Source organism: Panthera tigris, chromosome D2 (genome assembly GCF_018350195.1).
Source record: "Panthera tigris isolate Pti1 chromosome D2, P.tigris_Pti1_mat1.1, whole genome shotgun sequence".
Taxonomy (NCBI): Eukaryota; Metazoa; Chordata; class Mammalia; order Carnivora; family Felidae; genus Panthera; species Panthera tigris.
In genome coordinates, this window is record NC_056670.1 from 8940034 (window position 1) to 8967302 (window position 27269).

A 27269-nucleotide genomic window follows, 5' to 3' on the forward strand; every position below is an offset into this window, starting at 1 on the left:
TATGTTGCATTCCAGAAGAAATGTGTTAGTATTTATGTGTACGGTTAATTTTTCTTATCTTTAGAAGTCTGGGAAACTGATCACAAGAAAGGAAGGAGCCGAGAAAACCAGCATAAACCTGTGAGGGAAGTTGCATCCATCAGTAAGAAAACGCTGACTAAGGAATGTGATATTGTAATAGGAAAACCATTTAACCTGGACACAAATTCGTTTCCTTCCAGAGAAAGCCTCTGTCAGTGTGATTCATATGGAGTGAGTTTCAGCTGTATTTCTGAATTGTGTATCAATAAGAAAAGACGTTTGGGAGAAAAGACTGGTGAATTTAGTGCCTATGGAAAATTGCTACTCAGTATTAAACACGAGAAAACTCCTACTAGCGAGAAAAGTGAATTTTTTAAACATGGGGAAACTTTCAGTCAGGATGAGGACCCTGTTGATCTTGAGAAGATTCAAAGTGTAGAGCAAAATTTTGAATATTACATGTATCAAGAAACCTTCCCCGAAAAGGCAACATTGAGTACGTACAAGAGAGCGATCACTGAAGAGAATCACTCTGAATGTATTGAATATGGGAGAACCTTCTTTCCTGACTCCTCTTTCCTGTTACATCACATGAATGCCTCCGAAGAGAATCACTGTGGACTGCGTGGTTGTGGGAAATCGTTATGTGTGAAGTCTACCCTTTTGAAACCTCATGGGGCACGTATGAAACCCTCGGAGTGTAGTGAGAGTGGGGATCGTTTCCGGGGGGATTTATGCCTTCCACAACTTCAGAAAACTCATACAGGAGAGAAACACTTTGAATGCAATGAATGTGGGAAAGCGTTTTGGCATAAGTCCCACCTCACTCGACATCAGAGGATACACACAGGAGAGAAACGCTTTCAGTGTGATGAATGTGGAAAAACTTTCTGGGAGAAGTCAGACCTCACGAAACATCAGAGATCACACACGGGGGAGAAGCCCTATGTGTGCAACGAGTGTGGTAAAGCCTTCAGCCACAAGTCAGCCCTCACGATACACCAGAGAATACATACAGGGGAGAAACCCTATCAGTGTAGCGCGTGTGGGAAAACTTTTTACCAGAAGACAGACCTCACCAAACACCAGAGGACACACATAGGGCCGAAACCCTATGAATGCTATGAATGTGGGAAATCCTTTTGGATCAATTCACACCTTATCCTGCATCAGAGAACTCATACAGGGGAGAAACCATTTGAATGTCCTGACTGTGGGAAATCTTTCTGTCGGAAGTCACATCTTATACAACATCAGAGAACCCACATAGGGGATAAGCCCTACAAATGTAATGTATGCGGGAAAACTTTCTACCACAAGTCAGTTCTCACCAGGCATCAGATAATTCATACAGGGTTGAAACCTTATGAATGTTTCGAATGTGGGAAAACGTGTTTGAAGTCTGCCCTCACAGTGCATCAGAGAATTCACACAGGGGAGAAACCCTTTGTGTGTCCTGAATGCGGGAAATTCTTCAGCCATAAATCCACCCTCTCTCAACATTACAGGACACATACAGGGGAGAAACCGTTCGAGTGTCATGAATGTGGAAAAATCTTCTATAGTAAATCGTCCCTACATAAACATATTAGGACACACACAGGGGAGAAACCCTACGAATGTAATGTATGTGGGAAAACGTTCTGCCAGAAGTCTCAGCTCACTCAGCACCAGAGAATCCACATAGGAGAGAAACCCTATGAGTGTAATGAATGTGGAAAGGCTTTCTGTCACAAATCCGCTCTAATTGTGCACCAGAGAACTCATAGAGCAGAAAAGCCATATAAATGTAGTGAATGTGGGAAGTCTTTCTGTGTGAAGTCAGGACTTACTTTACATCACAGAAAACACACAGGGGAAAAACCCTATGAATGTAATGAATGTGGAAGGTCTTTCTGTGATAAGTCAGTTCTAGTTGTGCACCAGAGAACTCATAGAGAGGAAAAGCCCTATAAATGTAGTGAATGTGGGAAATTTTTTTGTGTGAAGTCAGGACTTATTTTACATCAGAGAAAACACACAGGAGAGAAACCTTACGCATGTAATGACTGTGGGAAATCCTTCAGTCACAAATCATCCCTCACAGTGCATTATAGGGCGCACACAGGGGAGAAATCTTGTCAGTGTAATGAATGTGGGAAAATTTTTTACCGTAAATCAAACCTTGTTAATCATCAGAGGTCACACACAGGCGAGAAGCCCTATGAATGTAACACATGTGGAAAGCCCTTCTCTCAGAAGTCAAACCTCATTGTACATCAGAGAACACACACACAAGAAAAACCTTAGGATTACAGTGGGGCTTAGGAATGTTGAGCTGTGGTTAAGCAGTCACTACACTTCAGAGAACTCACGTAGAGGAAGCAATGTCGATGTCCTGAATGTTGAATAACTTGCGTCCACAAACTGGCCTTATTTTACCCCGAAGTAGACTGCAACACATAAAGGACAGTCTTGTTAGGTAACATTCCTTTGAATGTCCCCTAGCAAATGTGGGTATAAAACCTTGCAGATTTTTTTGATTTTGTCATTTGTTTTTGGCAAAAATACAAACTAGGTTATGTCAGAATTTCTACTAAGGAGAAATCTTTCAGTTTGAGACATACAGCTTGAAGATTCTCTTTAGAGGTAATATAACATTGGAAATTGTGTTGTAGTTTTGATGCCATATTTGTCTTAGGAAACCTAAGAATTTGTAATTTATAGATGAATATTGTGTGTTGTACAAACAAGCAAAAAAAAAAGTAGTAAAATGAAATAAAAGAAGTTGCGGTAATACATAGATTTCTCATGTGCCCTTCTCTGAGCTTCCTCTTAAGATATTTTACATAACAAAGGTATATTCTCGAGCAGAAATACGGATGGTACCTTAATACTAAGTCACATACTGTCATTCACACTTCAGCGGTTTTTACGTGCACTTTGTGTTTATGTGAAGTTTTACAAACTGTTGTCGCTTATAGTTTGAGTATCCGTGAGCACAGGCTACAAAATCAAAAAGGAATCTGGAATCTGTATTGTATTAGGGTTAAAAAGGAACCAAGATTTCACCACAAGCAGGTCCCTTGTGTTAATAATACCCTTTCTGCAACCCTATCCTGGCAATTCATGTGAGTATGAAGTTTTTAAAACAGAGACAAATTGAATAATTAGGGCAACAGCGTTAAATGCTTATGTGAAGTATCCCTTAAGTTTGCAGGACTCCTGTTTCTACAAACGGTACCTTCTATTAACTGTGTCTCTTCCATATGTGTAGTGGAATTTAATATGATTGTGAATTGAAACTAGACACTCCTAGTTCAGCATCTCCCATGTATGTCAGGGCCTGGAGGAACCTCTGGAAAGGAGGCCCCCAAAGCTAATATGTAACCACTTAAAATACGTAAAATATCAAAATGGTAAATAAAAAGTGCTCTGTGCAGAGGGATATCTAGTCTATGATCTCATTTTCCCCTCTCACCCTTGGTCCTTTCAAACTGCCTTGAGTGTATTTATGTGAATCCTCCAGCCCTCAGCCTCAATTTTTAACAAACCCCTGTAGGTAACTGCCCTCTAAGGCAGTCTTCAGAATAGAAGCCACAGACAGGCTGTATGTCACTCAGGGTTGTAAATTAGGCTGTAAAATCACAGGTCCAGTGTACCTAGAAACATATCTGGGCTCATGGGATTTTGATTATATGAGAAGGTGGGTTGAGACTGGAGCAGAGCCAGAGTAAGGTCAGAGTGAGGCTTTTATGGACCGACAGGTGTAAAGGTGGTATACTACATTTCATTATCCGATTTCATAAATCAGGTTACACAAACTAACGATCTTAAATTGCACAGATACTCTAAGCTTTCATCTTAGAGAAGGAGAAGTGAGCTAATTAAATCCAAAGTAAGGAAAACAAATGAAATAATAAGAATTAGAGCAGAAATCTGTGAGATCTTTGAAAAGACAAAACCAATACACCAAAAGTTAATTATTTGAAAAGGTCAATAAAATTGATAAACCTTCGGTTAACTAAGAAAAAAGAAAAGATACAAGCTGCCAATGTCAGAAGTGAAAGAAAGAACAACTGATAACATGGACATTAGAAGGATAGTAATGTTACAGACAACTCTGCCCACAAATTTCATAACCTAGATCTATTCCTTGAGACACACAATCTGCCGAAACTCACAGAAGTATAAATTTGTATAGGCAAATATCTATTAAGAAAATTGAGTTCATCCTTAATCTTCCAAATCAGAAAGTTCAGGCCCAGATGTGTTCACTGGTGACTTCTAGCAAACACTTAAGGAAGGAAGAAATGATACCAGTTCTCTACACCTCTTCCAAAAAGTAGGAGAAGAAATCCTTCCTAACTCATTCTGTGATGCTTATTATAGTAGCAAAAGCGGGCAGAGACATTATAGGAAAGGAAAGCAACAGGGGTGCCTGGCTGGCTGAGTCAGTAGAACATGTGACTCTTAATCTCGGGGTCCTGAGTTCGAACCCTAGGTTGGGTGTGATTAAAAAAATTCTGAAAAGGAAAGCTAGATGTCTATATGTCTCGGAACATAGATGCTGAGATCCTCAACAAATCATCACAAAGTTGAATCCCACAATATATAATTACGTGCCATCACCATGTGGGATTTATTCCAGGGGTGCTGTGCTGGTTCAACATTTGATAGTCGGGTAGTCCCTGTCGCATCAAGAGGCAAAAGAAGAAATAATCATATGATCTTATCAGTAGGTGCAGAAGAGCCTTTCACAAAATGTTAACCCACATCCACAATAAGAAATCTCAGCAGGCCGGGAGTATGGGAAACATTAACTTGGTACAGAACATCTCCAACAGCCCTACAGCTAACGTTGTACTTTCATGGTGAGACACTAGATGCTTTCCCAGTGAGAAGAGGAGAGCAAAGAGGTCCCTGTCCCTGCTCTTTCACCCTCCTTCTGGAAGTCCTCGCCGACAGAGCAAGACCAGAGAAGGAGAGAGACTTGGATTGGGAAGGAGGAGAGAAAACTGTGTACAGTCGCACATAACGTGATTGCCCATGTAGGAAATTTCCAGGAGTCGACAATAAGACGCGCTGACGCGAGTGAGCCAGGTGTTAGGATACGGTGATTGGGTGGGTGGTACAAAGAAAGGAGCCGTTCGGTAACAGGAGACATGCAGGAGCCTTTACGTGCATATTGTTGAATGAGACAAGCCAATCGGAAAGGCTTTCCACCTTACATTGCCAGTTGTAGTGCGTTCTGGAAAGGCACGTGGGGAGACAGTAAAAGGATCGGTGGTCGCCAGAGGATTGAGGCAGGCAGGGAAGGCTGAATAGGTGGATTATGGAGGGCTTTTAGGACAGTGGGAGTATGCTGTAGGATATTGTAGCGGTACGTGGCGTGCGGATCCTTTGCCAGTGCCCAAAAATGTAACACGGGGTAAGGCCTAATGTAAACTGTGGTCTTCAGGTAGTACTCCTGTATCGGCATTGACGCATCAGTTGTAACAAACGGACCACACTACTGCAAGATATGCATGATGGGGGGCTGCATGGGGGAGGAGTGAAGGGGTGTATAGGAACTCGACTTTCTGCTCCATGTGTCTGTAACTCTACGACTACGCTAAAATGCAAAGTGTGTGAAAGAAATGAACCATCCTGTCTGCCTATAGCAATATAGAGGATTCTGCGAGGGCGTTTCTTCTATAATTACGAAGTTAGAAACACAGTATTCAGTACCACTTTTCCCATGGTGGGAGGCAGAATGCATTCTCAGAAATCATATACTGACCATCACTAAAGCCTATTTTCAGCTGTAGCTTCCTGTTGTTGTAAGCCTCCTTGTCTTTTCTGCAAGTGCCGTAGATTTCTCACCTCTCTTCATAACATCTTGTTTCTGTACTAAGTTTCCGTTGGTCCCGTGTTCCTGCACGACAAATATAATGGCCACTGATGAACATTTGAGCTGTGTCTATAGTCTTCAGAATATTTTTAATTACAGTAACTGTGGTCTGAAGTTAAGGCCCAGTGTCCTAGACTCTTGACATCTGAAACCAACATGGAGTGAACCCTCCGAGCAGGAGGCAGTTAACACCGTGGGCATCACTAAGAGGATGGTCCATCTAAGACCCGGGTCACCATGTAAGACCTAGTTCACCCAGTTGTCATTAAGTGATTGTTGTTGACTAACGAGTTCTGAGATAGGACAAAGGCCACCTGGGACCGAGCTACCGGTTGCTGCAGACAGCCTCTTGCTGTGGACTGTGCTGCCTGCTTTGGGTGTCACTGTTCCCTCCCCTGGCAACAAGCTCTTGGCCCTAAGAATTGTTAATTGGCTGTACCCCAGGTGCCTGGGCTCCGGGTTCAGTCAGTTTGGCTGGTGTCGTGAGACGCTCCGCCTGTAGAGGCAGTGACGACACCGCACTTTAACTGGTGAGCATTTGAGCCCCAGGTACCCAGGGTCGAGGGTCTGGCTGGCACTCTCCGGTTACTGCGTACCGTGTGTTGGCCGTCCCCGGCTGTTGAGGGTAGCCACGCTTACCAGTTTTTGTCATTGTGCCCCAGCGGGGAGGGCATGCAGATGGCCCTTGGTGAAAGTTTGGAAAGCTGGGCTGCCCTGGCCCCGGGAGCATGAAGCGTGCACGGCCCTCGGTGTGTGATGAGCTGTTGTTCACGTGCGGGCAGCGGCCGTCCCCATCTCTTGCTGCCCCTTCCCCTGCTGCCATTGCCACACGCCTCACGCCCGAGGGTGCCGAGGTGCACACCTGTGGTGTCCTGTGGCCCAGAGGCTGATGAGAAACAAAAGGGGACGTCTTCCAAATGGCCAGAGGAAGGACCTCAACTGCGCTAATGCAGAACCCTCAGCCAGTGAACCTGGGGTTTGCGAGGCGCTGGGGTTTTTTCAGTTCACCAAAGGACTACCCTTGGAGTCCTGGGGCTTGATGGCCTTGACCCTTGCCATGACAGAATGACCTTATTGTTTGTGAACCGTGACCCCAGAGAGATTGACTGGCATTCCCTTCGGTAAGCGGCAGCTGCCTATGAGGCGGACTGCCGGGCTGTAGTCCTTTCCCTTGTAACCACCCAGGCCCCCGCCACAGGTGTCAGGATGGAGACAAAAACTGAACGCTGTCACTTCACATGGCTAGAAACCCAAAATACTGTGAGGGAATTTGTAGAGAGAGAAATGAGAGAGAAGAAACCTGCACTGTTGCAAAAAGGCAGCCCTACAGAAGACATTCGGTCAACCGCCGGGTTATGGGCCACGCTTGCTCCTTGCAGCTGTGCTCTGCTGCCTCTGTTGAGAAAAGTTCTCATCCTCCTGCTCAGAGGGGAAAGCAGTCACCCTGTGCCACAGCAAAGGGGACCATTGGAATGCAGCGTAAGCCCAGGATCCTTAATCCGTATGAAGCAATGTAGCCGTTGCCATAGAGTGGGCTCTTGAGCCCGTAGATCCTCCCCGGAGGCTCTCTGGAGAAGGCAACTTGTACGTGCGATCAGAGTCAATAGAAACCCCCCTGACGTATATTGAGTGACAACAAAAAGGAAAGAATTGGCAAGAAAGAATGAGGGGTGGGAGGAACTTAGGTACAGGAAAAGGAAACAAGGAAGTGACAGAAATGACGGTGCACAGATTGCCCCAGCTGGGAGTCCAAACTATACGAAGATAACTTATGCAACAGAAGATCAAAGGGCACTAACTGGCTTTTGTACCTTCGCTAGATCGTTTGTGAAATGACTTAAATATCTGCTGAAACGCACCGTTGACAAATTGTCATGACCTTACACAAGGCTTGAATGACAGCTGTATTTGGGCCTTCGGCTAAATTTGATCATGTCATTCCCTAAAATCTTAGAGGAGTTACTGACCACAAAATGGAGTGCGGGTGACTGTTTCCTCAGAACTTATATGTTGAACTGCAGTCCTCAGTGTGATGGTCTCTGGAGGTGGGGCCTTTGGGATGTGATGAGGTTATGGGGGTAGTGCTCTCATGAATGGGAGTAAAGCCCTCACGAGTGTTGAGCGAACGCCTTTGGCTTTTGCACAAGTGACGACAGAGCAAAAGGACAGCTATCTGCGAACCAGGAGGCAGGCCCTCCCCACGTGCTGATACCGCTGGCCCCTTCATCTGTCTTGGACTTGAGGGCCTCCAGAACTGTGAGAATAAATTTGTGTTGTTTGTAAGCCACCCGGGCTGTGTTTTTTTTTTTTTTTTTTTTTTTTTTTTGCCAGTATGAACAACCTGAGACATTCGGTTGAGTAGGTATGTTTTCTCCTAATCCAAGAACTATTGCCTGAGTTCTCCGTGGTCACAGCACCCATTGACTTAATTATAGCCCATTCCCATGGTGGGTTCCAGTCGAGTGAATATGAACTTTTGGCACGTAGAATTTGGGTTGTCAGAAGGGGACCCCCGTGTACTGTATGTCCCGGTTGAAAGCATGGTAACCACCTGTTCAGAGACGAAGTGATTATCACTGCTGCTTCTCCATTTAGTACTCCAGTTTACTGTGTTCTTAAACTTGGAAATAGTGTTGGCATGTCACAATGGGTCACCGCATCCTCAATGCTGTGGCCAGTTGTCCAGGACTCAACACCACTGTTCCCGAAATAACTGCCTTCGTCTAAGCAGCAACCAGTCCGTATTTTGTTACTATGGGTTTTGCCAGTACATTCTCCCCAGTGCTGTTTTCAGCAGCCTCAGCCACAGTTTGCCCTCGCCTCCAAAGGGTCCTGGTACACCTTCAGCAGGCTGCCAATGGGATATCCCAACAACTTTTTGCCATTGCACATTGTCTTTGCAGGCAATACCTTAATTGCACCCAGATTTCTTCAGGAACCCAGGTTTGATATATTGATGACCTCATCCTCCAAGGAGATCCTTCACCCATGTATTAGGCGTTCACATACAAAAGTTGTGATAATTCATTTTCCCATACATACTGCAAAGATCCACCTCAGGTAAATTCCCTGAAAATTACTTGTAAACCTTGGACTGTTGCATCCCTGCCACTGTGATGAAACTGCTACTGACTGTTCTTTGTCTTGTGTGTTCTTAGCACACAGAATGTTAATACAAATGTGTCTTTTCTTCTTGGGTTCTGCAAGCGACATATTCCCCACTTACACAGTTTGCTCAATTTTATTGATGGCTTCACCATCAATTGGCCCAACTTGTATAGGACCCCCTCCAAAAACAGGCTCTAGAATCAATCCACATTGAAGTCAACAGGCACTCCTGTGAGTGCCTTTCTTCACTGCAGAAACTTTGCCAGTATCCCCCCATTCCTCCTGGAGTTTGTAGACCCCCGCCTCCCCAGGGTGGCCATAGGTTGCCCAGTGGCTTCTGATGCAAGAAAGTACCTTCTTCAGCCTTGCAGTAATCCCCATTGGAGCATCAGTTGTTGGTCATATACTTGGTGCCCCAGCACAAAGAGGCTCCCTGAGCCTGGGACCCTCCATACCCAACTGCCTGTTGTAGCTTGGCAACAACAGTAGTAGTCATTGGAAGCAGTACCTTGCAAGCATGGTTACTGACGCTTCCTTGCTGCATGATGGAGCCAAACGTGGGGTCTCTGGAGTATCCCAGCTGCAAGGGGGCTGTGTTCTTCTGCTTCAGCCCAGCTGTGATGCTGGAAGATGTCTCCCTTCTCATGGACCCCGTTATGGGGACAGCCCCTTGGAATGAACTGAATGAGCAGCAGTAGCAGTTCGTAGACTTCACAGATGCCATCATCATCCTGACACGTGATGGAGCTCGGGGGAATGTTGCTGGCTTTCATCCCTTATCCAGGATGTCCCTGATGAAGGGAAGGACCCAAGAGTCTGCATAAGTGGCCATACGTCAAGTAGTCCTCTTAAGACTGGCGCCTCTGGCCAACAAGTGGCCCCATCTGCAAATTTTACGTACTCTTGGGCCATTAACCCAAGAGGTGCCCCACCGTGGGGTAAGGAATTCTGGAAATGTCTTGCCTCACAGTACAGCCTGAATGTAAATCACGGTAACAGATGTTTCTCCAGGTCCTATGGCTATGATACAGGAGCCGACCAGGATATTCCCGTTCCCTTCCTAGTTCCAGACGTTACTGATAGTGACCAAGGCACTCCTGTCACTTCTCAGTATGCACAATCCTGGGCTCTTGAAAAAGGCGTTCGTAGAACGTTGCTTCCCCTGTAAGCCGCCGGCGTTTTGTTTAATAGACCACCTCTCGCAGGTGGGATGCGAGTACGCCTGTGCAAGTGTCGCTATTTAAAGTGCCTGCTCAGTGCTGAACTTAGACAAATGCTCACAATTCTTGCAGTAGTGCTCATACTTTTGCAGTTAATAAAACCTCAGGAAGTTTGAGATGTTTTCAACCTCCCAGCTCCCCTGCATCTTCCGTTGGGGAGATGAAAGAAGGCACTATTAAGTGGTCTCCTAAGTGTAAAGGTTTCAAAACATATTTGCAAATCTTTTGACCCTTATCTCATTGAGAGGGAAGTTCTGTGTGTCCCCGCCCCCCACCCTTTCTAAAGTATATTTATTTGTGAGAGAGAGGGTGGGGGAGCGACAAACGGTGGGGAGATAAAGAATCCCAACCAGTCTCTGCATCAGCAGTGCAGAGCCTGAAGTGGGGCTCAAACTCATAAATAATGAGATGATCTAAGCCAAAATCAGGAGTTAGACTTTCAACTGACTGAGCTACCCAGTCGCCCTTGTGTCCCTTCCTTTTGAATGTGGGCACATTTGTTACATGACCTGAGCCCAAGTTGGATGTTTAACCAACTGAGCCACTCTGGTGCCCCTGTTAAATTCATTTCTAAGAACTTTTTGTTTGTTTTTGTATTGTTCATTGCTAATGTGTACAAGTTCATTTGATATTAATATATTGATCTTGTATCCTGCAACAGTGTTGCAATCATTGATTAGTTCTGATGTTTGTTGTCATGTTCCTAAGTATATTCTACATGGAAGGTCATGTCATCTGCAGACAGAGTTTTACCACTTTATTTCCAATCTGGGTGACTTTTATTCCATTTTATTGCCTAATTTCCCTTTCTAGGACCTTCGGTTCGACATTAACCGTAAGTGGTAAGAGTGGTGTAAGGGCATATACAAATGAAAAATAAGAGGCTTAATATTCTGCTAAAAATGAAGAGATATCCCTCCTTGTAGATTATTTTCTTTGAAAGTTGTAAATTCTTTGTCTGCGCTTTTGAGAATGAACCATAAATCTTCTTAAATGTCTCTTGGCAGTTTTACAGCCTAGAATGTCTTTCCCAAGGACCTCAGAACCATCTGTTTGAAATGTAATAGGGAGCTGGCACTTCTGTCTCCCAGAGTCTGTGAGAGGGTAGAAGCCTAAACTTTGGTGGTTGGGGTCTTGATCCAAGTTGCAAAACTACCTCCTGTCATAAAGATAGGAGAAGCTTGTTTTTTTAACTTGTAAAACCAATAAACCAACACAGGTGGTCATCCAATTACCAGGCAAATTTAGGGCAAACAATGTGTGATAAATGATGATGTGAAGTCCTCCTACTTGAGAAGTAGTTATTGTTTATTTTTGCAACATTTATGTGATGGGATGTATCTGCTTGGCTATAAAAAAGGGTGAGATTTCTTTCTGTCCTTGGATTGCCTTTGAGATATATCCCGCCATTCAATGATAAGATTGTTTTCTTTGTCTGCTGCCTGAGTGGTTAAGTTTTCTAGGTTCGGAGAAGATTTATTTTAAATTAGATTTCCCTAACAATTTTGGCGATAAGGATGGTGATTCCTGACCACTCTAATGCTAAATCGGGTATGCTTTCTCATCAATGAATGTCTGAAAGGACGAACGAAATAAGAGATGTATGATACTGTCGATGTTACAATATAAATAGAACACAGACTGTCTCTGGAAGAAATTCTGCAGGTGCATTTTGCAGTAGAAGAAACTGCTAGGAGAGCCAATTCATCAGGGAAATGGAATTAATGAAAGAGGTGTGCATTTAGATTCTTAGCATTCATTTCGGATAAGCAATGAGTCAAACTGTACTATCGGTGCCTCCTGCTTGTACCTTATTTGCTAAATCGGGCAGTTATACCCAAAGTCTCCTAAGCCTGAAGGCTGATTCCGAAGGAGGTGTCGCCTGGGTCTTAGGAAACTCAGCGCGCGCTTCCTGCTCCGGCGCAGGAGCTGCTCGGGGCCTTCTGCGCATGTGCGCTGCGCTCCTCCCGGTGGTTCACGTCGCCGCCGCGGCATCGCGAGAAGACGGTCCCGGATGCGCTCGCGACTGAGGGCCTGGGGGCAGGCGGGGTGGACGTGGTGGGTGAGACCCGGGTGGCTCTGGTGGTTGTTGGTGACCCGTGGGACGGAGGCCCCGCGCGGGAGGGGCTGGTGACGGAGGAAACGGCTCGGTGCCTGAGCGCGGGGTGAGTCCTGCTCCGTCTGTATGCATCGAATGAGAACCAGCGCGTCCCCGCGCTTGTTACCCAGCGAAGGTTCGTGTTGTCGTCTCCGAGGTGAAGGGTCGCCCGAGGCCTCGGTAAGACCGGCGGAAACTGGCCCGGGGGCGCTCGTGGGTGGTCGCTTCTCTCCTGGGGGGGGGGACCTCGTTCTTCTTCACTCGGGTCCGTCTTCGTCCTCCCAGCCACCGGTGGTCAGTGTCCCGTTCCCATGGTAACCGCATAAAGCCCTGTGGGAGGTGACGGAAGCCCAGGTGGCGAACCAGTAGATGCGTTCTCTGCCTCATCCTCTGTCTCGCATCAAACCTGAGAGCGAGGCCGACGCAGTAGCTGCAGGAGCCCTGACCTCTCCTGGGGAGTAATTTTCAAGTGAACGTGGCCTTGCATTGGGGGAATTCATTGTTGTTTCTGGAGACCCCAAATGATGGCGTCCAGGTCCCGCCGGCACCCTGCAGCCTTGCCTGTGCCCTCGGTAGCAGCAGTTTGCGTTCCGTAGAAGGTCCAGCTTGCGATTCAGGGTTACAGGAAGGGCCAACAGCTTTCGATCTTGGGTAAGGATTCTAACTGGCTATGGTCAGTTTTCCTGGAACAGGGCAGCTCTTGTGAGGGAAGAAGGGGGCCCCCAAGAGCAGGAATCCCTCCTAGGACAGTCGGTCAGTTGGCCCCAGACCGCAGCAGAAATGCAGAGCGAATGTGGAAGGAGCAAAGACCCTTGCCAGTACCGCCGTCGTGTCGAGATCCTCGCAGACTGGGTGACGGTGTTCGTTCTGGGCCAGCTTTCAGGAGGGACGGAAGCTGTGGCTGGGAGAGGAGGGTGAAGCAAAAGGAACGGAGAATACTTAACTGCTCGCGAGGGACGTGTGGGGGCATCATGTGGAAGGAAGGGTTGCCAGCCGAGTGGAAGGAAACCACCTGTTTCATCCCTTCCTTCTTTGCTCCACCCCCAGATTCTGAGCCCTTCGCACAGGACAGCACAACTAGCCATGGGCTGCATGCTGCCTCTGTCCCGATCTGATAGAATCCGAGATGGTACTGCAGGAGAGGCCTTTAGGTCTCAGTGACCGCTCATAGTCACACATTTTGTGCTGGCAAAACCAAAAGCAGACATTGAGTCTCCTGATGGCCCTGGCAGGTGTTTTCTGCTTTGGCAACAGATGAGTCAGAACCAGTTTGTGGTGGTTGTTTTTAATCAAAAGATATGTTCAAGAACCTAAAACTGAGTTAAAGCAACCTTTTTTTTCCCCCCTTACGAAAAAGATCAGCCCTTAAAACTCGCTCCCTTTTTTCAGAACCTAGTGGGACTCTCTGGTGTGTAATGAATATTACGACTTGAGTATTTTTTGCTCAGCATCAGTTTTCATGAAATCCCTATGTTCCATTCCTTGGCTTGTCTTAATTTGCTTAATTAGTGTACTGTGTTGTTTACCTTTTTCTGGGTTAGAGTGTACGTTGTTAGTAACTCAGTAAAAAAATTTATTTTTTATTTTTTTTTTGAAAAAAAATTTTTTTGAGAGAAAGTGTGCGGGCACAACATGGGAAGGGGCAGAGAGGAAGAGAGAGAGAATCCCAAGCAGGCTCTGCACTGTCAACGCAGAGCCTGAAGCGGGGCTCGAACTCACGGACTGTGAGATCCATGACCTGAGCCAAAAATCAAGAGCTGGATGCTTAACCGACTGAGCCACCCAGGTGCCCCAACAAAATTTAAGTCTTTTATCTTTAGTACGTCTCTACCCAACATGGGACTCAAATCTACAACCCGAGATCAAGAGTCGCTGGCCCCACCTACTGAGCCTCCAGGCACCCTGAAAACAAATATTTTTACATTTAAAACCGAGTGAGTCTCAGCCCTCCGGAATTGTTCCTGGGCTGCTCCCTCCCTTCCTCTCATCCTTTCTGTCCCTTCTCAAAGCATCTCCCCTTCAGAGCTGCTTTGCCAGCAGCTACGTGGAATTTTGTAGGCCGGTGGCATCTCTCACGATCCGTCTTTCCTTCTCAGCTGTGCCCTCCTGGCTATCCCCACTCTTCCAGGGCCAGCAGAAGATGATCACATCCCAGGTGAGTTGTTCATTTACTCACAGTTTTGCCTAACAGTGATTATGTGAGGTTGATACAATTTGTGTGAGGTTTATTATAAAACGTCTATACCTTCACATGAAATAGTACAAATAAAAATGTTAACATCAGGGAAGATATAGAGCACAAGTCCACAAGTTACAGTACATGGGCCAGATACAGCCTGTTGCCTCTTTTTCTATGGCCCACAAATTAAACAGAAACAAATCAAGAGTGATTTTTTTTTGTGATATGAAATTCAGATTTAAGTGTCTCTGAAGCTTTATTGGGACATAGCTGCACTCATTTACTTGTGGCTGTGATTGCTTTCATATTACAGGGGTAGAGTTGAGTGATTGTGACAGAGATGGTATAGCTCGGCAATAGCCTGAAATACTCGCTAAGTGGCCGTTTACGGAAAAGGTTTGCTGTTTGCCGACCTCTGACACAGTAGGGCAAAGATGCCCTGTGGATAAATGCACACCTTGAGATCTTACTGAGTTTTGAAACTGGAACATAAACAGGTTTTTTGATAACCTTCATTTGGTGACATTGTGTCCCTTCCAGTGACAATCCTGCAGTTACTAAAAAAGTGGTAGGAATAAAGTGAATAATTCTCGTCCAATTCAGAGGAAAATTTGAGTTGCACGTGAATTGTGCCAGCATTAGGACTCATGGTTGTTCAAAGAAGGAGCGAATTTGGACAGACCATGATGATCTAGGATGGTCCGTAGGAGGAGGTAGGCTTTGTGACTGCCCTGGGGACTGGGCAGAATCTAAATTTTTGCAGAGTCTGGTGAGGGATTCCACTCTTTCAGTTGTGGTAAAATACACATGATGTGTAATTCACCCTTAAACCTTTTTAAAGTGTAGAATTGAGTTGCACTTAATACATTTACAGTGTTGTACAACCATAACTGCCATCTCCTGTCAGAATAGTTTCATCACACCGGAAAGAAACCTCATACTTTTAATAAGCAGTGCCGTGACTTAATGAACGATTCCTCCCCAGTCTCCCCAGCCCCTAGCAACCACTAATCTACTTTCTGTTCGTGGATTTGTCTGTTCTGGATATCTGATATAAATGGATAGTCTTTCATGTGTGACTTCTTTCACTTCCTTTAATGTTTTCTTTTTTTTTTTTTATTTTTTAAATTTTTTTTTTTCAACGTTTTTTATTTATTTTTGGGACAGAGAGAGACAGAGCATGAACGGGGGAGGGGCAGAGAGAGAGGGAGACACAGAATCGGAAACAGGCTCCAGGCTCCGAGCCATCAGCCCAGAGCCTGACGCGGGGCTCGAACTCACGGACCGCGAGATCATGACCTGGCTGAAGTCGGACGCTTAACTGACTGCGCCACCCAGGCGCCCCATTCCTTTAATGTTTTCAAGACCCACCCATGTTGTAGCATGTTATCATTACTTCATCTGCTTTTGTGACTGAGTGATATTCCCTTGTGTGTGTACACCACCTTTTGTGTGTCCATCAATTGATGGGCATTTGGAGTGATTCCATGTTTGGCTACTGAGAATAGTGCTGCTGTGAGCCTTCACGTACAAGCTTTTGTTGAAGACCTATTTCACTTTCCTGGGAGTAACATTGATGGCGCATTCTATGTTTAACGTATTGTGAAGCCGCCAAACTGTGTTCTGCAGCAAGGTCCCTTGCAAGTCCATGTGAATTTTAGATTAGCCTTTCTATTTCTACAAAACAAACAAAGAAACAAAACAAAACACGCACACACACACACACAAAACACACAACACACAAAACAAAAACCCTAAAGCTGTTGAGAATTTGATAAGGATTGCATTGAATCTGTATATCACTTTGGGGATGTTTTATAATCCGTGAATGTGAGGTGTTTTTCCATTTGCCTAGGTCTTCTTTAATTTCTTTCAGCAATATTTTGTAGTTTTCAGTGTGCAAATCTTACAACCGCTTGCTTAAATTTATTCTTAAGTATTTTATTCTTTTAGATGCTGTTGTAAGTGGAATTGTTTTCTTTTTTTTTTTTTTTAATTTTTTTTTTAACGTTTATTTATTTTGAGAGAGACAGAGACAGAATGCGAGTGGGTTAGGGGCAGAGAGAGAGGGAGACACAGAATCCGAAGCAGGCTCCAGGCTCCAAGCCATCAGCACAGAGCCCGATGCGGGGCTCGAACCCATGAGCTGTGAGATCATGACCTGAGCTGAAGTCGGACGCTCAACCGACTGAGCCACCCAGGTGCCCCAGTGGAATTGTTTTCTTAATGCAACTCTGATTAATTTCTCTTTCAACTTAGTTGAAAGCAGATAACTGAAAACACTTGATTGTAAAAGGAGATATTATCCATTCTCACTCACCAGTCAGTCGTTCCATCCTCTGATATCCTGGAGGTTTTGCCTCATGGGGGTAATGCACCTTAGTGAGATTTTACATGTTCTTTGTGAATATATTTTTTAGTAAAGAACATGTGACTAGACATTTTTAGCCCAGTATGAAATGCTATGTCTTTTATATTGGGAATTTAATGTTTCCTTTTTGTTGTAGTTAGTGATACGTGGTTTTAACTCCTTCATCTTTCATTGCAATTTTATTGTCCACACCTTCTTCTTACATATTAAAAAACTCCAATATATTGAGGTGAAATTCATATCGCAAAATTATTATTATTTTTTTTGAGAGAGAGAGAGAAAGAGCAGGAGCATGCATGCCAGGAGGGGTAAGGAAGGAGGGAGGGAGAGAATCTTAAGCAGACTCCACACCTAGTGTAGAGCCTGATGATGTGGGGCTCGATCTCACAACCATGGTATGATCATGACGTGAGCTGAAATCAAGTAGGAGGCTCAACTGACTGAGCCACCCAGGTGCCCCCAAAACAAAATGATTTTAAAGCAACCAAGTCAAATCAGTACATTTACTACACAGTGTTATGAAACCACTACCTTTATTGAGTTTCAAAATATTCCCATCATTCTAAATAAAGCCCTTTACTCATTAATAAGTTTCTCCCTGTTCTTCTATTCACCCAACCCCTGGCAACCGACAATTTGTGTTGTGTCTCTATGGGTTGATCTGTTGTGAATATTTATTACAAGTGGAGTCATTCAGCATATGGCCATTTGTGTCTGGCTTCTTTCACTTAGCATGTTTCCAGGGTGTGTCCCTGTTTAGTACATGTCAGTACATTATTACTTTTTTCTTTTTTAATTGTGGCAAAATACAAATAACATAAAATTTACCATCTTAAACACTTTTAAGTGTACACTTAAGTGGTATTAAATGCATTCATGTTGTTGTGTGTCTGTCACTACCATCCATCCCCATACTCTTTTCATCTTGTAAAACTGAAATTCTATACCTATTAAACAATAACTCCCCAGTCTCCCCTACCTCTAGGTGCTGGAAACCACTGTTACAACTTCCTGTTTCTATAATTTTGACTACTCTGAGTACCTCGTATTAGTGAAATCCTGTAGTCTTTGTCCTTTTGTGACTGGCTTATTTCGCTTAGCATTACGCCCTCAAGATTCATCCATGTTGTAGCGTATTGCAGGGTTTTTTCCATTTTTAAGGCTGAGTGATCTCCCATTGTACGTATATGCACATTATGCTTGTCCATTCACCTGTCCGTGGACACCTGAGTTGCTTCCATGTTTCCACTATTGTGAATAATGATGCTGCCGTGAACACGAGTGTGCAGACATGTGGTTGAGACCTCCTCTTGGGTATATACCTCGAAGGAAAATTGCTGGGCCGTAAGGTAATTCTAGTTTTACTTTTGAGGAAGCTCCATCCTGTTTCTACAATGGTTGTACCGCTTTACCCTGTCAGCAGCAGAGCGTGGGGGTTCCATTTCCTCTGCATCCTTGCCAACAGTTGCTTTTTCTTTTTTTGGTAGTAGCAATCTTAATGGGTGTGAGGTGGGATCTTACTGTACCTTTGACTTGTATTTCCTTAATGATTCATGATTAGTATATTTTCTTGTGTTTATTGGCCATTTGTATATCCTCATTGGAGAAATATCTGTTCAAGTCCATTGCCCATGTTTGAATTAGGCTGTTTGGTTTTTTTTTGTTGTTGCTGAATTTTAGGAGTTCTCTTTATATTCTGGATATTAATCTCTTATCAGATATATGAATTATAAATATTTTCTCCTGTCGATTAACTTTTAACTCTGTGGATGGTATCTTTTGATGTGAACATTACAATTTTCATGACAAGTGTGTCAGTTTCTTCTTTGTTACCCATGCCTTTGATGTCACATCCAGGAAGTCATTGCCAAATCCGGTGTTGTGTATCTTTTGTACTATGTTTTCTTCTAAGTTTTATTGTTTTAGAACTTAAATTTAGGTACTTGATGTGAGTTGATTTTTGTCTATGGTGTTAGGTTAAGGGTCCAACTTTATTCTTTTACATGTGGCTATCCAGTTTTTCTAGTGCCATTTGATGAAAAGATGTCATTTTTGCATTGAGTGGTCTTGACAGCCTTGTCAAAAATCATTTGACAATATGTGTGAGTGTTTATTTCTGGACTCTTTTTTCTATTCCATTGGTCTTATTTGTCCCTTTTTATGCTGGTACCATCCTGTTTTGATTGCTGTGGCTTTGTACTAAGTTTTGAAATCAGGAAGTGTAAGTCTTCCAGTTTTGTTGTTTTTCAAGATTGTTGTGGATAGTCTGGTTTCTTTGAATTTTAGGATGGGTTTTTTTAATTTCCGCAAAAAACGTCATTGGGATTTTGCTAAGGATTTCATTGAATCTGTACATCACTTTGAGTAGTATTGACATTTTAACAAGAAGTTGTCTAATCCATGAACATGGGATGTGTTTCCATTTATTAATGCCTTCTTTAATGCCTTCAGCACTATTTTGTGGTTTTTATTGTACAGATCTTTTACATCTTTGGTCACAGTAATTCCTAAGATTTTGTTTGATGCTTTGGTAAGTGGAATTGGTTTTGTAATTTCCTTTTCATATCATTCATTGTTCCTATATAGAAATGCAACTGATTTTTGTGTGTTGATGTATCTCGCTACTTTGCTGAATTCATTTAGTTGATGCAGCCGCTTTTTTTGTGGAGTCTTTAGGTTTTTCTACATGTAATATTATTTCATTTGCACAGATGCTTTTCCTTTTTCCTTTCTAATTTAGATGCTTTTTATTTCTTTTTCTTGTCTAATGCTCTGACTAGAACATCCAGTACTGTGTTGAAGACAAGTGGCGAAAGCAAGCATCCTGACCCTGCTCCTGATCTGAGAGGAATAGCTTTCTGCCTTTTCACCACTGAGAATAATTTTTCGTGTGTGTGTGTGTGTGTGTGTGTGTGTGTGTGTTTGTGTGTTTTACATTTATGGCTTTTGTTAAGTGGGGGTAGTTCCTTTCTATTCCTATTTTGTTGACTGCTGATACCATGAAAGATGGTGGAATTTTGTCAGATGCCTTTTCTGCATCACTTGAGATTGTCTTGTGGTTTTTTTTTTCCTTCATTGTATTGATGTGGTGTATTATATTAATCAATTTTTGTATGTTGAACCATCCTTGCATTCCAGGAATGGATCTACTTGGTCATGGTGTATAATCCTTTTTGAAAACTTAAAGTAAATTAAATTTTATTAGTTTTTTTAGACAGTGAGTGTGGACGTGAGCAGGGATGGGGCAGAGGAAAAGAGAAAGACAGACTCTTAGACAGGCTCCGTGCCCAGTGTGGAGTGTGACAAAGGGCTCGATTTCATGTCCCTGTGATCATGACCTGAGCCAAAATCAAGAGTGGGTTGCTCAACTGACTGAGGCACCCAAGTGCCCCTATTTTATTTTATTTTTTAAAGGAAACATAATTAACATACAATTTTAATATTAGCATAATGTATACAACATACTGATTCAACAGTTGTATACATTAGTGCTTACCACAATAAGTGTAGTCACCAGCTGTTGCCATATGTTATTACAGTATTACTGACTTTATTTGCTGTTATATACTTTTCATCTCCAGGATTTATTTAATAATTGGTAGGTTGTAACTCTTAATTCTCTTTCTCTGTTTCACCCATCTACCAACACCTTCCCTTAGCAACTACCAGTTGTTCTCAGTATTTATGGGTCTCTTTTTTGTTTCTTTGTTCATTTGTTTTGTTTTTTAGATTCCACATGGAAGTGAAATCATGTGGTATTTTTCTGTCTGACTTATTTCACTTAGCGTAATACCTTTTAGGTCCATCCATTTTGTCACAGATGCCAAGATCTCATTCTTTTTAATGCCTATGTAATATTCCATTGTGTGTGTGTGTGTGTGTGTGTATGCGTGTGTGTGTGTGTATATACATATATGTGTATATATGTATGCATATATATACACATATATGTATATACACACACACATATATATACATATATATGTGTGTGTGTATGTATATATATATATGTGTATATATATATGTATATATACATATATATATACATACACGCACACACACACACATATATATATATATATATATATCCACACTAAATCTTCTCTATTCCTTCATCGATCAGTGATTCTTCCTTCATTCTTCCTTCCTTCTCTATTCCTTCATCTATCAGGGTTCTTCCATATCTTGGGTATTGTAAATAATACTGCATTAAACATAGGAGTGTATGTGTCTTTTCAAATTAAGTGTTTTTTTTTTTTCTTTTGGCTAAATGCACGGTAGTGGAACTACTGGGTCATATGGTATTTCTATTTTTCTGTTTTTGAGGAGCATCCATACTGTTTTCCACAGTGATTGCACCAGTTCCATTCCCACCAAAAATTCACATTTTTCTCCACATCCTTGCCAACATTTGTTATTTCTTTTTTATACTAGCCATTCTGACAGGTATGAGGTGATATCATTGTGGTTTTGATTTGCATTTCTGATGATGAGTGATGTTGAGCATCTTTTCCTGTGTCTGAGAGAGTGAGGGTTGGAGAGAGCAGGAGTAGGGGAGGGGCAGAGAGAGAGGGAGACACACAATGGGAGGCAGGCTCTAGGCTCCGAGCTGTCACCACAAAGCTCAGTGTGGGGCTCGAACCCACGAACCGTGAGATCGTGACCTGAGCCAAAGTCGGATGCTTAACTGACTGAGCCACCCAGGCGCTCCTGTATGTCTGCTTTAATCAGGTGTATAAGTTCTTCATATGTTTTGGATATTAACCTCTTTATTGGATATATCATTTGCAGATATTTCCTCCCATTCACTGGGTTGCCTTTTTGTTTTGTTGATGGTTTTCTTTATGCAAACACTTTTTATTTTGGTGTAGTTGCAACAGTTTATTTTTGCTGTTACTTCCCTTGCCTCATGAGACATATCTAGAAAAGTGTTTCTATGGCCCAGGTCAAAGAAGTTACTGGGTGTAGTTTTCTTCTAGGAGTTTTATGATTTCAGGGCTGACATTTAGGTCTTTAATCCCTTTTGAGTGTCTTTTTTGTGTATAGTGTAAGAAAGTGGTCCAGTTTAATTCTTTTGCATGGAGCTGTCCAGTTTTCCCAGCACCATTTGTTGAAGAGACTGTCTATTTCACAAAGTTTATTCTTGCTTCCCTTGGCATAGATTAATTGACCATACAGGTTTTGGTTTACTTCTGAGGTCTCGATTCTGTTCCATTGATTTTTGTGTCTATTTTGGTGCCAGTACCATGTGTTTTGATTACTATAGCTTTGTGATATGTAATAATCCTTTTACTATGCTGCTGAATTCTGTTTGGAAATATTTTGTTGAGGACTTTTTACATCCATGTTCATAAAAGATATTGTAGTTTCCTTGTTCTCTTGAAGACAGTTTTTTAAAGTAGAAAAGGATTCACCCATTTTCCTCCCCCCCCCCCAAGTTCTCTGTATGAGCTTGTTTTTTGTTTTTGTTTTTTTACGATTCCACATGTAAGAGAGATCACATGGTACTTACTTGTCTTTCTCTTCCTGACTTATTTCACTTAGCATCATGCCATAAAGTCCATCCACGTTGTTGCAAATGGCAAGGTTTCATTCTTTTTCATGGCTGAATCATATTCCGTTGTATATACATACCACAATTTCTTTATGCATTCATCCGTCAGTGGACAGGTTGTGTCCATATCTTGGATATTGTCAATAATGCTGCTGCAAACATGGGGTGTATGTGTCTTTTTGAGTTAATGTTTTTATTTTTGGGGGGGGGGTGGGTAAATACTGGAAGTGGAATGCCTGGATCATATGGTAGTTCCACTTTTAATTGTCTGGACAGCCTCCATACTGTTTTCCACAGCACCAGTTTACATTCCGACGCACAGTGCCCAGTGTTCCCTTTTGTCTGCATCCTTGTTAACACTTGTTCCTCCTTGTGTTCTTGATAGCCATTCTAACAGGTAGGAGGTAATATCATTGTGGTTTTGATTTGCCTCTCCCTAATGATGAATGATGTTGAGCATCTTTTTTATGGGCCTGTGTGTCTTCTCTGAACAATGTGTATTCATATTGTTTTGGCAAGTGAGTTATGTGAGTTCTTTATACATTTTGACTATTAGTCCCTTATGAGATACAGGAGTCAGGAATATTTTCTGTGTTCAGTAGGTTTCCTTTCTATTTTTGTTGATGATTTTCTTTGGGGTGCAAAGAAACATTTTAGTTATGATGTACTCCTATTTATTTCTTCTTGTGTTGTTTTTTTGCTTTTGGTGTCAAACCTAAAATCATTGCCAAGACCTGTATCAAGGAGCTTATTATTAGCACCTCTGTTGTTTTTTTTTTAGGAGTTTTATATGGTTACATGTTTTCCTGTTTTCTTATATGCCTTGTGATTTTTTGATTAAACATTGGGCATTTGAATTTAATAATGTGGTGGCTTGGAAATCAGATTCTCCGCAGTCTGCAATGTTTGCTGTATTTTCTTACTGTTTTTGTTTCTTCTTACTTATTTATTGTTTGATGGTGGTAGGCTCTCTTTGTGCCAAGGATCTGCCTGATGCATAAACGTAATGTCTTCTTAGGTGTGGATTCTTTAATTCCTGTGGCAGGTATGTCTTTGCGGGTTTCCTTATGAGAATATCTTCTTTGAGATCAGAAAGAGTATTTTATTCCACTTGGAATTGTCAGAACCAGGGCAGTTCCAAGTACATGTGTGCACTCAGATCGTTTGCATTAAAGAATAAATTGATTCGTCAGTGGTATTTCTACTCTAATCTCTTTTTTACTCGCAAAGTCTAACACAAAACAAGGTGTGTATGTATATATATATATATATATATAGTAGAGGTTAGTAACATTATCTGGTCAGTTTTCAACAGCAAAACATGTAAGAATTTGTCTTTGAACATCTTTTTTTTTTTTTCATATTTCCTGATTCTGACTACTTTAGACTGAGCACTATGTGCTTTTGCAGGGATTATTGTCATTCGGGGATGTGACTGTGGGCTTCACTGAGGAGGAGTGGCAGCGCCTGGACCCTGCTCAGAGGACCCTGTACAGGGACGTGATGCTGGAGAACTACAGCCACCTTGTCGCAGTGGGTAGGTAGTGCTTGTTTCTCAGGCAGGCCTCCAGTTTTTTATTTACAGAAACGTGTAGAGTTTTTGTAGACTACAGTAATATTTAGCTTTGGAATTTGGAGGCCAAGGATGGTTTATCCCTTTTGGTTGTCACAAGGAATTTGTTTCCCTCTGTCCCATAACAGGGATTAAATTAAATTTTTTTTTATTGTGTAGTCTTTGAGTTATACTGTCGTCCACCTTGAGAAGTCCTGAAACTCCTCCAGTTTGTCCCACGTGATCCGATTCTTATTCACAGGGTTATCCATTCCTAAACCAGAAGTGATCCTCAAGTTGGAGCAAGGAGAGGAGCCATGGATATTAGAGTCCCCAGGCCAGAGTGACCCAGGTGAGTCCGTCAGTGTGAGTCAGTTGGAGTTTAGGAGGAAATTAGATGATAAAGCGTTAGTTCAGAGCTTAAGACCATTGAAATGGTCTTTGAAGTGGTCTTCAGGAATCACTGTTTAGAGTCTCCGATGAGCCTTTGGAAGTGGCATGTTGACTTGACTCAAATGTTCAGTGTCCCTGAATCACCCAGAATCTCCCAGTGTCACTTCTGTGTACGAAAGGAATAATTATATTGAATTAAATGCACACATCTTAATATATACTCTCTATATATGCTATATATGTGTATGTGGACCATATGTATGTTCTGTGTGTGTATATATATAGTATCTGGCTTATTTGGTTCAGTATTATGTCTTTGAGAAACATTCATGTTGTGTGTATGATTAGTTTATTGCTGTATATTGCTGTGTAGCATTCCATTGTGACTATCCCAGAGTTTATCTCTTTATTTTTATAGTACATATTAAGGTTACATATTCGTTTTGAAACCTATTTGGTTTGAGTTTTAAAGTATTTAAGCGTCGATATAAATAGTCTTGTGTGTGTCTTTTGGAGGAAAAATTGTTTTTAAATCTTTGAAATCATATCTTATATATCTATATTTATATCTATCTATTTATATATTAAAAGTTCATTCATTTATTTTGAGAGAGAGAGCATTCATGTGAGCAAGGGAGGGGCAGAGAGAGAGGGAGAGAGAGAATCCCCAGCAGGCTGCATGCTGTCAGCACAGAGCCCAACACGAGGCTCGATTTCACATGTCATGGTCTCACATGACCCTGAACTGAACGCAAGAGTTGAATGCTCACTGGACTCAGCCACCCAGGCGCCCCTAAACTCTTAATGTCTGTTAGATGTGTGACCAGAAACAGGCTTGCTGGGTACAGAGTAGCTACATATTTAGCTTTAGCAGTATTTTTTAAACAGTTTTCCAAAGTGGTTGTACTACGTCATATTGCTACTAGCAATGTGTGAGAGTTTTAATTGCAGTTCATCATTCACTTGGTATTGTCAGCCTAATTAATTTGCTATTCTAGTTATTGTGTTGTGCTATCTTGTTCGGTTTTATCCCATTTCTCTGCTGACTCATGATGTTGTGCATCCTTTCATGTTTGTTGGCTTTTTGGATTTCCTTTAGCAAAGTAACTGTTGATGTCTTTTGTCGATATTATTTTATTGGGTTATTGGTCTTACTGAATTCTAGAATTTTTAAAGTATATTTTGAATATAAATTTTTGGCAGATGTATGTAGTTATTGAAATCTTTTCTGAGTTATGACTTAGTCTCTTGATGACTTCTGAATACGGTTACAAAGACTGTCCTTTCCCCTGCTGAATTGTGGTTTTATCTTTGTCATTTATTGAGTGACCATATATTTGTGGTTTTCTTTCTGGACTTCTGATTTATTCTACTGGCTGATTTATCCTTCTTCACGACAATACCACTGCTTTTTATTTTTATAACTGAATTATAAGTTATGACGTCTGGCAGTGTTAGCCTTCTGGGTTGGCTATTTTCTTTTTTTTAATTAAAAAAATTTTACTTATTTATTTATTTATTGTTGAGAGAGCACGAGCAAGGTGGGGCAGAGAGAGAGAGGGAGAGAGAGAGACTGTCTCTCTAGACAGAATCTGAAGCAGGCTCCAGGCTCTGAGCTGTCAGCATAAAGCCCGATCAGGGCCCAAACCCACGAATGGTGAGATCATGACCTCAGCAGAAGTCGGATGCTTAACCGAGAGAGCCACTCAAGCACTCCTGTGTTGGCTATTTTCTTCAGGGTTCCTTGGCTATAACATGAATACAGAAAGTTGCCAAGAACATCTTTTTGGCTTTAGTTTTATTTATTTATGTATTTATTTATTTTTATTTATTTTGAGTTATATAGAGACAGCACAAATAGGGGAGGGGCAGAGAGAGAGGAGATCTTATTCCAAGCAGATTCTGCACTGCCAGTGCAGAGCCCGACCTGGGGCTTGAACTCACAGAACTGTGAGATCATGACCTGAGCTGACACCCAAGAGTCAGACACTTAACTGACTCAGCCACCCAGACGCACCCATTGTTTTTTAGTTTTCTATTAGATTTATGTATTTACTTTTTAAGAACATCTTTTTTTTTAATGCTTTTTTTTGTTTGTTTGTTTGAGAGAGAGAGAGAGAGTGCCTGTGCTAGTGGGGGAGGGACAGAGAGACAAAGAGACACAGAATCTGAAGCAGGCTCCAGGCTCTGAGCTGTCAGCACAGAGCCTGACACAGTTCGAACTCACAAACTGTGGGATCATGACTTGAGCTGAAGTCGGACATTTAATCAACTGAGCCACCCAGGTGCCCCAAGAACATGTTTAGTCTACAAAATATATTAAAATAACTTTTGTGATGCCAGATATTATGGATAATGCATTGCTACTATGAGCTTTTGCATTTTCATATACATGTTAAAAGCACCTTGTCAATTTGTACAAGTACACACACACTCCCTACACCTACCTTTTTAGGGCTTCTATTGGGATTGCATTGCTCATTTTGGAGAAAATTGACATGTTCATAATACTGAGTTTTCCAATCCATGACCATGGTATGACTCTATTTAACTCTTCTTTAATTTCTTTCTGGTTTTTTAGTTTTCAGTTTAGTAGTTTTTCCCATCCTTCATTAAATGTATTCTTTGTTTTTTTAAGTTTTATTTGTTTAAGTAGTCTTTACACCAAGTGTGGGGCTTGAAATTACAACCCCAAGATCAAGAGTCACATGCTCCTCTGACTGAGCCAGTCAGGTGCCCTTTAGTAAATATATTCTTAAATATTTTTATGTTTTCTTATGCTATTTTCATTTTTAACCTTATGCTATTCATACTATTTTATTCTCCAGTTGTGTAATACTAACATATAGAAAAACATTTGATACTTGCACCCTGGCTTTGTATCCTGCAACTTTGCTAAAT

General features: G+C 42.2%; 1 protein-coding gene across 8 annotated transcripts in view; it reads left to right on the top strand.

Annotated features, from left to right (window-relative positions):
- The window catches only part of LOC102954361 (zinc finger protein 37A), a 145427-nt gene that overhangs the window by 102942 nt on the left and 15216 nt on the right, over window positions 1-27269 (top strand). For 3 of the 8 annotated variants that reach the window (XM_042959787.1, XM_042959789.1, XM_042959790.1), the window contains exons 6-7: window positions 23834-23960; window positions 24238-24327. In XM_042959787.1, the coding sequence (XP_042815721.1) occupies window positions 23834-23960; window positions 24238-24327 (217 nt within the window). Of the gene's footprint in view, window positions 1-64; window positions 2802-14415; window positions 14475-23833; window positions 23961-24237; window positions 24328-27269 lie in introns of those variants that run through there. The other 5 variants (XM_042959783.1, XM_042959785.1, XM_042959784.1 and 2 more) reach the window with 3 other exon arrangements.